Source organism: Salmo trutta, chromosome 21, assembly GCF_901001165.1.
Source record: "Salmo trutta chromosome 21, fSalTru1.1, whole genome shotgun sequence".
Taxonomy (NCBI): domain Eukaryota; kingdom Metazoa; phylum Chordata; class Actinopteri; order Salmoniformes; family Salmonidae; genus Salmo; species Salmo trutta.
This window is the reverse complement of record NC_042977.1, coordinates 49,491,415-49,506,599: the sequence shown is the minus strand read 5'-3', so window position 1 is coordinate 49,506,599 and position 15,185 is coordinate 49,491,415. Positions and strand designations below refer to the sequence as shown.

The 15,185-nt window shown below is 44.5% G+C and overlaps 1 protein-coding gene across 1 annotated transcript in view; it reads left to right on the top strand.

Annotated features, from left to right (window-relative positions):
• The window catches only part of LOC115156484 (piezo-type mechanosensitive ion channel component 2-like), a 215,456-nt gene that overhangs the window by 10,798 nt on the left and 189,473 nt on the right, over positions 1 to 15,185 (top strand). The window contains exon 2 of the mRNA XM_029703905.1: positions 4,164 to 4,259. Coding sequence (XP_029559765.1) covers positions 4,164 to 4,259 — 96 coding nt within the window. The remainder of the gene's footprint in view (positions 1 to 4,163; positions 4,260 to 15,185) is intronic.

Genomic DNA, 15,185 nt, shown 5'->3' with positions numbered 1-15,185 from the left:
ATGATAGAATAGAACAGAGTATAATAGAATATGATAGAATAGAACAGAGTATAATAGAATATGATAGAATAGAACAGAGTATAATAGAATATGATAGAATAGAACAGAGTATAATAGAATATGATAGAATAGAACAGAGTAGAATATGATAGAATAGAACAGAGTATAATAGAATATGATAGAATAGAACAGAGTATAATAGAATATGATAGAATAGAATGGAATAAAATAGAATATGATAGAATAAAATGATAGAATAGAACACAATAAAATAGAACAGAATTGAATATGATATGATAGAATAGAACAGAACAGAATGTGATATGATAGAATAGAACAGAACAGAATGTGATATGATAGAATAGAACAGAACAGAATGTGATATGATAGAATAGAACAGAACAGAATGTGATATGATAGAATAGAACAGAATAGAATATGATATGATAGAACAGAACAGACTTGAGTATGATATGATAGAATAGAAGATAGTATAATAGAATATGATAGAATATAATAGAATATGATATGATAGAATAGAACAGAACAGAATGTGATATGATAGAATAGAACAGAATAGAATATGATATGATAGAACAGAACAGACTTGAGTATGATATGATAGAATAGAAGATAGTATAATAGAATATGATAGAATATAATAGAATGTGATAGCATATAACACAATAGAATATGATAGAATAGAAGATAACGTAACATAATATAATATAACAGAATAGAATATGATAGAAAATAATAGAATATGATATGATATGATAGAATAGAAGATAATAGAATATGATAAAATATAACAGAATATGATATGATAGAATAGAAGATAATAGAATATGATATGATAGAATATAATATAATAGAATATGATATGATAGAATATAATAGAATATGATATGATAGAATAGAACAGAACAGAATGTGATATGATAGAATAGAACAGAATAGAATATGATAGAAAATAAGATAATAGAATTGAATTTTATAGAATAAAACAAAATATAATATAATAAAATACTGCGTAGGGTTATTCTACTGGTGTTGTGGTAGCAGTTGCGACCTAAAGTAGCTAGTGACAGACACCAGGAAGACTATAGCGGACGCTAAGGTGCCCTATTCCCTATGTAGTGCACTACTTTTGACTAGGGTCCATTGGGCTCTGGTCAAAGTAGTGGACTATATAGGGGATAAGGGTGCCATTTGGGACACAGGTCAAAGCCAGGTATTTGGTTGGTTCCCTAGTTTACAGTGTGCAATGTGTTGTGAAGAATGAAAGTTCAAGTCTTGGGTCTGCTCAAAGCTTGGGTCTGGTCTCTGGTACAGAATCTCTTTGGCTGTTAGATATCATGCAGACAGACACATAGGATTATAGTCCAGTGGATTATAGTCCAGTGGATTATAGTCCAGTGGATTATAGTCCAGTGGATTATAGTCCAGTGGATTATAGTCCAGTTGATTATAGCCCAGTTGATGATAGCTCAGTGGATTATAGCCCAGTGGATTATAGTCCAGTTGATTATAGTCCAGTGCATTATAGTCCAGTGGATTATAGTCCAATGGATTATAGACCAGTTGATTATAGCCCAGTTGATGATAGCTCAGTGGATTATAGCCCAGTGGATGATAGCCCAGTGGATGATAGCTCAGTGGATGATAGCCCAGTGGATTATAGCCCAGTGGATTATAGCCCAGTGGATTATAGCCCAGTGGATGATAGCCCAGTGGATTATAGCCCAGTTGATGATAGTCCAGTGGATTATAGCCCAGTGGATTATAGCCCAGTTGATGATAACCCAGTGGATTATAGTCCAGCTGATGATAGCCCAGTGGATTATAGTCCAGCTGATGATAGCCCAGTGGATTATAGCCCAGTGGATTATAGCCCAGTGGATTATAGCCCAGTGGATTATAGCCCAGTTGATGATAGCCCAGTGGATTATAGCCCAGTGGATTATAGCCCAGTTGATGATAGCTCAGTGGATTATAGCCCAGTGGATGATAGCCCAGTGGATGATAGCTCAGTGGATGATAGCCCAGTGGATTATAGCCCAGTGGATTATAGCCCAGTGGATGATAGCCCAGTGGATTATAGCCCAGTTGATGATAGCCCAGTGGATTATAGTCCATCTGATGATAGCCCAGTGGATTATAGCCCAGTTGATGATAGCCCAGTGGATTATAGCCCAGTGGATTATAGCCCAGTGGATTATAGCCCAGTGGATGATAGCCCAGTGGATTATAGCCCAGTTGATGATAGCCCAGTGGATTATAGTCCAGCTGATGATAGCCCAGTGGATTATAGCCCAGTTGATGATAGCCCAGTGGATTATAGCCCAGTGGATTATAGCCCAGTGGATTATAGCCCAGTTGATGATAGCCCAGTGGATTATAGCCCAGTGGATTATAGCCCAGTTGATGATAGCCCAGTGGATGATAGCCCAGTGGATTATAGTCCAGTTGATGATAGCCCAGTGGATTATAGCCCAGTGGATGATAGCCCAGTGGGTTATAGTCCAGTTGATGATAGCCCAGTGGATTATAGTCCAGTGGATTATAGTCCAGTTGATTATAGTCCAGTTGATGATAGCCCAGTGGATTATAGCCCAGTGGATTATAGCCCAGTTGATGATAGCCCAGTGGATTATAGCCCAGTGGATTATAGCCCAGTGGATTATAGCCCAGTGGATGATAGCCCAGTGGATTATAGTCCAGTTGATGATAGCCCAGTGGATTATAGCCCAGTGGATGATAGCCCAGTGGATTATAGTCCAGTGGATGATAGCCCAGTGGATGATAGCCCAGTGGATTATAGTCCAGTTGATGATAGCCCAGTGGATTATAGCCCAGTGGATTATAGCCCAGTGGATTATAGCCCAGTTGATGATAGCCCAGTGGATTATAGCCCAGTGGATTATAGTCCAGTGGATTATAGTCCAGTTGATGATAGTCCAGTGGATTATAGTCCAGTGGATTATAGTCCAGTTGATGATAGCCCAGTGGATTATAGTCCAGCTGATGATAGCCCAGTGGATGATAGCCCAGTGGATTATAGTCCAGTTGATGATAGCCCAGTGGATTATAGCCCAGTGGATTATAGCCCAGTGGATTATAGCCCAGTTGATGATAGCCCAGTGGATTATAGCCCAGTGGATTATAGCCCAGTGGATTATAGCCCAGGTGATGATAGTCCAAACCTCTGCTTTGTTCTGTCTAGATAGAGTTACGGTCAGGTCAAAGGCCAAGAGGTTTGAGGGTTATGGCAGTGTTCCCAACCTTGTCCATTCCATATCTGCAGTATGTGCCAATTCCAGTACCAGCACACTTGTCAAATTATCATCAAACTCTTTTATGAGCTCAAATCCCACTCCCCCTGCACATGGTCAGATATGGGCCAGAGGTAATTCTCTACGCTCCCTTCACATTATTGACATGGTAGACCTCAGCCAGTTAATTCATCTGCTGAGTTCACATTAACGTCCACAGATTGTCAGGAGGATTAACTACATAAAGAGGATTGTGAGGCTGATATCTTACAGACCAAACATCAATACCATCATAGCCATGTCAACATATCTGTATGGTACGTGTGTGTGTGTGTGTGTGTGTGTGTGTGTGTGTGTGTGTGTTCAGACCAAACATCAATACCATCATAGCCATGTCAACATATCTGTATGGTGTGTGTGTGTGTGTGTGTGTGTGTGTGTGTTCATACCAAACATCAAAACCATCATAGCCATGTCAACATATCTGTATGGTGTGTGTGTGTGTGTGTGTGTGTGTGTGTGTTCATACCAAACATCAAAACCATCATAGCCATGTCAACATATCTGTATGGTGTGTGTGTGTGTGTGTGTGTGTGTGTGTGTGTGTGTGTGTGTGTGTGTGTGTGTGTGTGTGTGTGTTCAGACCAAACATCAATACCACAGCCATGTAGAGATATCTCATCCATATCAGCATGTCTCTTTATGTCTCTGATACATACTGTGTGGAACTTAAACCACAAGATGTTAAGTACGGTATGTTGTTTTACTTTACATTACTTTTGATTAAATTACTAATCTCTCTCTCTCTGTGTGTGTGTGTGTGTGTGTGTGTGTGTGTGTGTGTGTGTGTGTGTGTGTGTGTGTGTGTGTGTGTGTGTGTGGTTACAGCTTGCTTGTTCCGGTACAATGGGCTATCATTCGTCTACCTCATCTACCTCCTTCTTATCCCCCTCTTCGCTGAGCCCACCAGCACAACCATGCAGGGTAAGTCTCCTCCTCTTCCTCCTCCTCCTCCTCCTCCTCCTCCTCTTCCTCTTCTTCCTCATCTTCCTCCTCCTCCTCTTCCTCCTCTTCCTCCTCCTCCTCCTCCTCTTCCTCCTCCTCTGCCTCCTCTTCCTCCTCCTCCTCCTCCTCCTCTTCCTCCTCCTCCTCCTCTTCCTCCTCCTTCTCCTCCTCTTCCTCCTCTTCCTCCTCCTCCTCTTCCTCCTCCTCCTCCTCTTCCTCCTCTTCCTCTTCCTCCTCTTCCTCCTCCTCCTCCTCCTCTTCCTCTTCCTCTTACTCCTCCTCCTCCTCCTCCTCCTCTTCCTCCTCCTCCTCCTCTTCCTCCTCTTCCTCTTCCTCCTCTTCCTCCTCCTCCTCCTCCTCTTCCTCTTCCTCTTACTCCTCCTCCTCCTCTTCCTCCTCTTACTCCTCCTCCTCCTCTTCCTCCTCCTCCTCCTCCTCTTCCTCTTCCTCTTACTCCTCCTCCTCCTCTTCCTCCTCTTCCTCCTCCTCCTCCTCCTCCTCCTCCAAACCACTCAACACTGTGGTTCCTGGAGCAGACCACGTACACTGTTTAATAATACATACAGCTAGATTGGCTCAGGAGAGGAGAGGACTCTGACGGTGTCCACCAGGAATAAAAGACAAGAGGGATGGAGGGAGAAAGGGAGCAGGGAGGAAAGGATGGAGGAAGGAAGGGATGAAGAGAGGGAAATAACAGCCTGTCAATCAGGAAGTGAAGATGAAGAGATAAGAGATGGAGGAATGGAAGGAAGGAGGGATGGATGGAGGGAGGGAAGGAAGGAGGGAATGGAGGATGAGAAGGAAGGAGGGATGAATGGACGGATGGAGGGAGGGAGGGAAGGAGGGAATGGAGGGTGAGAAGGAAGGAGGGATGGATGGACGGAGGGTGAGAAGGAAGGAAGGAGGGATGAATGGATGGATGGAGGGAGGGAAGGATGGAATGGAGGGAGAGAAGGAGAGAATGGAGGGTGAGAAGGAAGGAGGAATGGATGGATGGAGGGTGAGAAGGAAGGAGGGAATGAATGAATGGAGGGAGGGAAGGATGGAATGGAGGGAGAGAAGGAGAGAATGGAGGGTGAGTAGGAAGGAAGGAGGGAGGGATGGAGGGAATGGAGGGTGGGTAGGAAGGAAGGAGGAAGGGAATGTGGATGGAGGGGGGGAAGGATGGAGGGAATGGAGGGTGAGTAGGATGGAGGGATGGATGGATGGAGGGGGGGAAGCATGGAGGGAATGGAGGGTGGGAAGGAAGGAGGGAATGAATGGAGGGAGGGAGATAGGGAAGGAGAGAGGGATGGAGGGAGGACAGAAGATATGAAGGGTTAGAAGTAGGTTGGAAGGAGGACTAGACGGAGGAAGGGATGATGGAGTGAGCGGAAGGGATAGTGAGGTATGGAGGAAGGAGAGGGAAAGGAGAGTCTTTAAAGTGTACCACTTACCCTCTCATCAATAGGTAATGAGAGAAGAAGACTTCCTAATGTTAATGTCATGTAATGTATGATGCTGACAGCAGGTTGACTTCAGGATCACATAATATCACATACACTGAGTGGACAAAACATTAGGAACACCTGATCTTTCGACATAGACTGACCAGGTGAATCCAGGTGAAAGCTATGATCCCTTATTAATGTCACCTGTTAAATCCACTTCAATCAGTGTAGATGAAGGGGAGGAGACAGATTAAAGGAGGATGTTTAAGCATTGAGACAATTGAGACATGGATCGTGTATGTGTGCCATTCAGAGGGATGACTGGGTAAGACTAAATATTTAAGTAACTTTGAACGGAGTATGGCAGTAGGTGCCAGGCGCGCCGGTTTGTGTGAAGAACTGCAACGCTGCTGGGTTTTTCCACACTCAACAGTTTCCCGTGTGTATCCAGAATGGTCCACCACCCAAAGGACGTCCAGCCAACTGGACACAACTGTGGGAAAGCATTGGAGTCAACATGGGCCAGCATCCCTGTGGAAAGCTTTCAACACCTTGTAGAGTCCATGTCCTGATGAATGGAGGCTGTTCTGAGGGCAAAAGGGGGGATTCAACTCAATGTTAGGAAGGTGTTCCTAATGTTTTGTCCACTCCGTGTAGGTCAGTGAAACAGTATAGTTCTGGTCCTCTCTATCTTTAGTTGAGTAATTGACTGTAAAGATGTGAAGCTGTTCTACTTGTTGGGGTCCTACCCCCATTCTCTACATATATACTCTATTGAACATCCTGGTCCTACCCCCATTCTCTACATATATACTCTGTTGAACATCCTGGTCCTACCCCCATTCTCTACATATATACTCTATTGAACATCCTGGTCCTACCCCCATTCTCTACATATATACTCTATTGAACATCCTGGTCCTACCCCCATTCTCTACATATATACTCTATTGAACATCCTGGTCCTACCCCCATTCTCTACATATATACTCTATTGAACATCCTGGTCCTACCCCCATTCTCTACATATATACTCTGTTGAACATCCTGGTCCTACCCCCATTCTCTACATATATACTCTATTGAACATCCTGGTCCTACCCCCATTCTCTACATATATACTCTATTGAACATCCTGGTCCTACCCCCATTCTCTACATATATACTCTATTGAACATCCTGGTCCTACCCCCATTCTCTACATATATACTCTATTGAACATCCTGGTCCTACCCCCATTCTCTACATATATACTCTATTGAACATCCTGGTCCTACCCCCATTCTCTACATATATACTCTATTGAACATCCTGGTCCTACCCCCATTCTCTACATATATACTCTATTGAACATCCTGGTCCTACCCCCATTCTCTACATATATACTCTATTGAACATCCTGGTCCTACCCCCATTCTCTACATATATACTCTATTGAACATCCTGGTCCTACCCCCATTCTCTACATATATACTCTATTGAACATCCTGGTCCTACCCCCATTGTCTACATATATACTCTATTGAACATCCTGGTCCTACCCCCATTGTCTACATATATACTCTGTTGAACATCCTGGTCCTACCCCCATTCTCTACATATATACTCTATTGAACATCCTGGTCCTACCCCCATTCTCTACATATATACTCTATTGAACATCCTGGTCCTACCCCCATTCTCTACATATATACTCTATTGAACATCCTGGTCCTACCCCCATTCTCTACATATATACTCTATTGAACATCCTGGTCCTACCCCCATTCTCTACATATATACTCTATTGAACATCCTGGTCCTACCCCCATTCTCTACATATATACTCTATTGAACATCCTGGTCCTACCCCCATTCTCTACATATATACTCTATTGAACATCCTGGTCCTACCCCCATTCTCTACATATATACTCTATTGAACATCCTGGTCCTACCCCCATTCTCTACATATATACTCTATTGAACATCCTGGTCCTACCCCCATTCTCTACATATATACTCTATTGAACATCCTGGTCCTACCCCCATTCTCTACATATATACTCTATTGAACATCCTGGTCCTACCCCCATTCTCTACATATATACTCTATTGAACATCCTGGTCCTACCCCCATTCTCTACATATATACTCTATTGAACATCCTGGTCCTATCCCCATTGTCTACATATATACTCTGTTGAACATCCTGGTCCTACCCCCATTCTCTACATATATACTCTATTGAACATCCTGGTCCTACCCCCATTCTCTACATATATACTCTATTGAACATCCTGGTCCTACCCCCATTCTCTACATATATACTCTATTGAACATCCTGGTCCTACCCCCATTCTCTACCTATATACTCTGTTGAACATCCTGGTCCTACCCCCATTCTCTACATATATACCAGTCTGTCTGCTTCTACTGTCTGTGGTATTAGGGGGTTGAGCCTGCAGAGGTTCAGACTTGGGGAGAAATGATAAACTGAAAGGATACATGCCATGCACAATGACAGACACAAACACAGACAGACAGACACGTACAGTCATGTACACAGGTACGGACGAATATAAGCACCAAAAAACGTTAGCATGTCTGTCTGTTTTGACACAGACAACTTTAACTTTCTCTGAGCAATTGTATCAGTATAAAATATTATAATTTCCCCATAGTGCAGTATTATAATTGTTAAAAATGTTCTACAGTCATTATTACAAATTTTTATCAAGGGTGTCGAATCATTTAGGATTCAGCTGTACCACTTCCTTAGTAACGTAAAGCTGCACCAACAACATGGCTACAAGTTAATTCGCTCCTTCTGTTGATAAAGCTTAAAGTTATGCTGTTTTTTTGGTGGGGGGGTACATGATTTAAATTTACCTTTTTTAGTTTTTAGTTTAGTCTTATTTCTCGATAATAGATACTATTTCTAGATAATATTTCTCTGTCTGGCACAGTTGGACAATTATTGGTAAAATAAAGGGTACTTTTCCAAGCTGTTATTTGCCCCTTGCTGAATTTAAGTAGTCAAATTGTAACATTTTTTCTGAGACGTTATGGCTGAGGAAAGAGCCAAAGTCGTACCTTGTCCAGAAGTTATGAACCAATTTGGACCTTATGACTCCACTTCCTATTAACAAGCATTCCTCTTTCTCTCCCGGTGACCGTCAGGGGAAAATACTAGGAAAAACTAGAACCAAAAGTTTCTCTCCAGTGTTTTAATAAGGCTGGCTAGGAGAGATGTTGTTTGGAGGTATCCACATGAAATAAATACTATAGTATACTATGGTTAAATACTATAGTATTCACTGGACTAAAGTCAACAAAAACACGACAGTGAATACTGTGATATTTACTGTAGTTTTACGGACATGACTGTAGTATACTGTAGTATTAAAGTTTACTATAGGGTAAATACTGTAGTATTAAAGTTTACTATAGGTAAAATACTGTAATAAGAAAGAAATCTGTATAATTATTTATATACAGTACAAGTCAAATGTTTGGACGCACTGTAATGAATACTCCTGGAGAAAAAGGTGTAGATTCACACGCAAAGCACAGCACGTGTTTATTTTGCCTTGAAAGACAGGGCTACGTTCAAGAACACAAAGAAACAGAAATGAAATACAGAACCTTACAGTATCCCCCCCCCCCCCCCCCCCCCCCCCCCCGATGACCCAACGGAACCGGAGAGTGGAGCGGAAGGGCGGGGGAGCAGACAATCCGGACGGTTACGGTGGAATGCCAGAATCATCTCTGGGTCGAGCATGTCCTGGTCGAGGACCCAGGATCGGTCTTCAGGCCCATAACCTTCCCAGTCCACTAAATAGTGGATGCGACCGCAGGTATTTGGAATCAAGGATGGCCTGAATGGCGTAGGCAGGTTCCCCTCTGAAGTCCCAATGGTGAGGGCGCACTGCGGGTTGAGACTGGAGGATGAAGAGGACTGGTTTTAACAGAGACACATGGAAGAACCAGTAGATTTTATACTGACGGGGTAACTGGAGGCGGTAGGTGACAGGGTTGATGCTATGGGTTATCTTGAAGGGACCAATGAAGCGAGGACAGAACTTTTTGCAGGGGAGGCGGATGTCTCTGGTAGAGAGCCACACGCTGTCCGGGGTGAAAGAGTGGCGTAGGTTGGCAGGGTCTGTCGGCAAAACATTTCTGGGTATTAGAGGCTTCCTGCAGATGCCTCTGAGCGGTCTCCCATACCCGCTCACTACGCTGAAACCTGTCGTCGACAGCTGGGGCAGTACCAGGCTCCTCCTCCCAGGGAAACATGGGGGGGGGGGGGGGTGGTAACCAAGCACACATTGAAACGGAGTAAGGCGGAGGGATGAATGCATGAGTGAGTTCTGAGAGTATTCGGCCCAGGAGAGGCAGAACATTGTTGGCGGAGGTACTTCCCTATTTCAGGTGTTCCGTCTGCCTTTTGGTCTGGGGATGGTACCCGGAGGAGAGGCTCAGAGCGACCCCCAGTCGGTCACAGAAGGCTCGCCACACTCGGGAGACAAACTGGGGCCCGCGGTCAGAGACAATGTCCTCCAGAATGCCATACAGACGGAACACATGCTGGAACATACACTCAGCCAATTCCATGGCGTTAGGTAAATGAGGAAGAGCAACCAGACCACACATTTTTGAAAAACGGGCTACTATGATAAGGGATGGTGGTGTTACCAGAGGATTCAGGAAGGTCTGTGATGAAGTCAACAGCTATGTGGGACTATGGTCTGTAAGGGATTGGCAAAGGTTGAAGCTTACCGGGAAGGGAGATGATGAGGGCTTTTATTTTGGGCGCAGACTGAACAGGAGAGTACGTAATCCCTTACGTCGGATGCCAGTGAGGACCACCTGAACTTACGGGATAGAAGTTTGGTGGTTTGTGTAATCCCCGGATGTCCTGACCCCAAGGACGTGTGACACCATTGCATCAGTTGGGGTCTAACAGCTGCTGGTACGTAACTCTTCCCAGCTGGTGTCTCAGGAGGAGCCGAGGTCTGAGGTTAGGGCTTCTTGTATGGCAGAGTGAACCTCTCACTGTACCGGTCCCGTAATGCAAGAGGAAGGAAGAATGGGTGTAGGGTCTGAGTTACTGGTCGGAAGGTCAAACTGGTGGGAGAGAGCATCAGCTTTTACGTTTTTCTTTCCAGGGATGTAAGTAGCATGAAAATGGAAGCGTGTGAAGAAGAGAGCCCAGCGGGCTTGTCTGGAGTTTAACCTCTGATATATTCCAGATTACAATGATCTGTTAGGACAGGAAAGGGATGTTGTGCTCCCTCCAACCCACTCCGAGAGGGCCAGCTTGATGGCGAGGAGTTTTGTTCCCCACATCCTAATTCCTCTCAGCGGAGGATCACTTCCTGGAGAAGAAGCTACAGGGATGTGATTTTGGAGGTGTTCCCACCCACTGAGAGAGTATGGCTCCTACTCCTACTTCGGAGGCATCCACCTCCAGGGTGAAAGGAAGGGTAAGATCAGGTTGGTGAAGGACAGGAGCTGAGGTGAAGAGGTGTTTCAAGTTGTTGAAAGCAGTCAGGGCGGTATCGGTCCATTGAAGGGTCTGGGTCTTTTGGCTGGTAAGGGCAGTGAGGGGAGCGGCCGTAGAACTGAAGTTCCAAATGAACCGGCGATAGTAGTTGGAGAAACCAACGAGACGTTGGAGTTTCTTAACAGTGGTGAGTTTGGGCCAGTTGCTGACCGCGGTGACTTTGTTCTCATCCATGCTGACCCTTCCAGGTGTCAGTACGAAACCCAGGAAGTTTACCGAGGTTACATGGAAGGTGCTCTTTTCAGTCTTCACATAAAGGTTATGGTCAAGGAGCCATTGAAGAACCTTTTGCACATTCTGTATGTGTTCCATCAGAGAGTGGGAGTAAATCAGGATGTCAATGTAGACGATGAGAAAGCAGTTGACCGTAACCTGGAAAATGCACTTCGCAGGTCGAGTTTTGAATAAATGTTGGCACGGCCCATTTGTTTAAGGGTCGCTGGGATCAGAGGAAGAGGGAAACGGTTCTTGACCGTGATGTCACTCAGGGAACGTTAATCAATACTTGGACGGAGACCACCGTCCTTTTTTCCAACGAAGAAGAAGCTGGAAGAAGGACGAATGAAACCGTTTGAGTGTTTCAACAATGTAGTTCTCCATTGCCTCATTTTCCGGGATAGATAGGGGGGGTAAACACGGCTCTTCGGTGGAGACACTCCAGAGAGTAAGTCAATAGCACAGTCCCCTGGGCGATGTGGTGGCAGAGTGAAGGCCTTGGTTTTGCTGAAGACATTGCTGTACTGGATGTATTCAGATGGGATGGTGGGTGGCACTGCAATGGTAGGCTGAGACAACTGGTGAAGCAGGCAGAAGACTAGGACAGTAGTTCAACTTGTCGCCACGAGATGACAGGGTCGTGACGACAAAGCCAGGGGTGTCCAAGGTTGAGTGGCTGTTTGGGGGATGAGAATTCCATGATTTGAATGGTTTCGGTGTGGAAGACTCCAGTCTGGAGGGTGACGCTCTGTGTCAGGTGCGTGATGAAGCCTGTGCCCAATGGCTGCCCGTCCAGGGTGTTAATCCTTAAGGGAGGGGTGACAGGTGTTAGATCAATGTCAAGCTCTTGTACTAGCTGGTGAACGATAAAATTACCTGCTGCTCCCGAATCTATCAACGTACTTAGTAACCACCTTCACGGTTATCAATACTGGGATGGAGGATTGCTTCTGGGAGATATTTAGAAATAAGGACACGTCTACCTGCATGGCAGCGGGGGGTACCCTTCTCATCTCTCCGTGGGGGGGGACGAACAGGGCAATGGCTGAGTAGATGATCTTTCCCTACACAGTATAGGCAGAGTCCTTCTTGGATCCGCTTTTGACGTTCAGTACACGGGAGAGGAGCATGGCCCAACTGCATGGGCTCTGGAAGACTCGGACAGGATGACGGAATCATGGAAAAAGAAGGTTTCGGGTTCCTGGGTGGCAGAGTTCTTCGGCGGTCGGCGGAGATGGACATACGAATGTATTGATTTAAATCCTGAAGGTTACCTCTACAGGCCAGCTCCGCCTGAAGTTCCCTGTTGAACTTATCCTCTGCAGCAGAGGTAACTCTGGGTATTCATTTCCTGTGGCGGTCCTCATGAGAGCCAGTTTCATCATAGCGCTGGATGGTTTTTGCGACTGCACTTGAAGAATCTCAAATGTAAAATATATTTTGATTTGTTTAACACTTTTTTGGTTACTACATGATTCCATATGTGTTATTTCATAGTTTTGATGTCTTCACTATTATTCTACAATGTAGAAAATAGTAAAAATAAAGAAAAACCCTTGAACGAGTAGGTGTGTCCAAACTGTTGTCTGGTACTGTGGTAAGTACTACACATGATCAGTGTGCATTGCAGTATTCTACAGAATTCTATAGTAAGTACTGTAGTATTTTTTCATGTGTGTAGTATTTGATAAAGCTGCCTAGGAGAGATATTGGTAGGTAGTATTTGATAAAGCTGCCTAGGAGAGATATTGGTAGGTAGTATTTGATAAAGCAGCCTAGGAGAGTTGTTGTTGGTAGGCAGTATTTAGCAGTTTATGATGGTCCAGTGATGCTGCTCAGTGGTAGTGCCTCTCACACACACACACACACACACACACACACACACACACACACACACACACACACACACACACACACACACACACACACACACACACACACACACACACACACACGCCAGGCCAGCAATATGGGTATGGTGCCGTAGCATAGTAAAATCCAAAGTGTTCCCAGTAAGGATGCATTATATTTAATGTCCAATCAGAAGTGGAACTGTTTGAGACTGTGGCTGCTTGCTCTGTTACTGTCAGGCAGTCTGTTCCGATAAGTAGGCTGGACACTTTTTGTTTTTTGTTGTACAAATCTAATTTTATTTGTCACATTTGCCGACTAACACAGGTATAAACATTACTGTAAAATGCTTACTTTACAAGCCCTTAAACAACAATGCAGTTTTAAGAAAAACTAAAGTAAAAAAATAATAATAATAATAATAAGAATTAAAAAAAAAAAAAAGTTACACAATAACGAGGCTATATACAGCGGTGACCAGTACGGCTGGTCAAGCTTTCCACCTGGCTAACCCAGCCAACATCTCAGCACCCCCTGCAGCAACTTGCCCAAGACACCCCCCCCCCCAGAGTACAGGAGGGGACTGAGCACATACCCCTGAGGGGCCCCCATGTTGATGATCAGCATGGCAGATGTTGTTGCCTGCCCTTACCACCTGGGGGCAGCCCTTCAGGAAGTACAGTTGCATAGGGAGGTGTTTAGTCCCAGTGTCTTTATTTTATTGATGAGCTTTATATGTACTATGGTGTTGAATGCTGAGCTGTAGTCAATGAATAGCATTCTCACATAGGTATTCCTTTTGTCCAGGTGGGAAAGGGCAGTTTGGAGTGCAATGGAGATTGCATCATTACATTTACATTTTAGTAGACACTCTTATCCAGAGTGACTTACAGTAGTGAATGCATACATTTCATTTCATGCATTTTTTTTTCTTTTTTGTACTGGGAATCAAACTCACAACCCTGGCGTTGCAAACACCATGCTGGCGTTGCAAACACCATGCTCTACCAACTGAGCCACAGGGTCATCTGTGGATCTGTTGGGGCGGTATGCGACTTGTAGTGGGTCTAGGGTTTCTGGGATAATGGTGTTGATGTGAGCCATGACCAGCCTTTCAAAGCACTTCATGGCTACCAACGTGAGTGCTATGGGTCGGTAGTCATTTAAGCAGGTTACCTTAGTATTCTTGGGCACAGGGACTATGGTGGTCTGCTTGAAACATGTAGATATTACAGACTCAGTCAGGGAGAGGTTGAAAATATCAGTGAAGACACTTGCCAGTTGGTCCGTACATGCTTTGAGTACACGTCCTGGTAATCCGTCTGGCCCTGCAGTCTTGTGAATGTTGACCTGTTTAAAGGTCTTGCTCACATCGGCTTCAGAGAGCGTGATCACACAGTCAGTCCGGAACAGCTGGTGCTCTCATGCTTGCTTCTGTGTTGCTTGCCTCGAAGCGAGCATAAACCCATGTTCAAATCCCCTGCCCCAAGACTGTGCCCTCTAAACTATAGTAAATGCATGAACTCAATGGTTCTAACACAAGTCAACAGGCAAAGTTACTCATCATGCTAGCATGGTTCACTGAATCACCTCGGTTACACTTCCCCTGTCACTGCAACATCAATGTCAAAATGGTGGTGGTATTATTTTAATGAAGTTTTTGACCCCTGAGGATGGGAATGTTCACTTCCTCTGTGTGACGGGAGGTCTGTTAATTAATCCTACTGTATTCTATTATCACCATAACAGCTATTAACCACAATTATCCCAAATACCTGTAGGTGTGTAATAAAACCTGGCTCATGTGTGGAGCAGCTGTAGAGGTTTTCTCTCTCTCTCTCTCTCTCTCTCTCTCTCTCT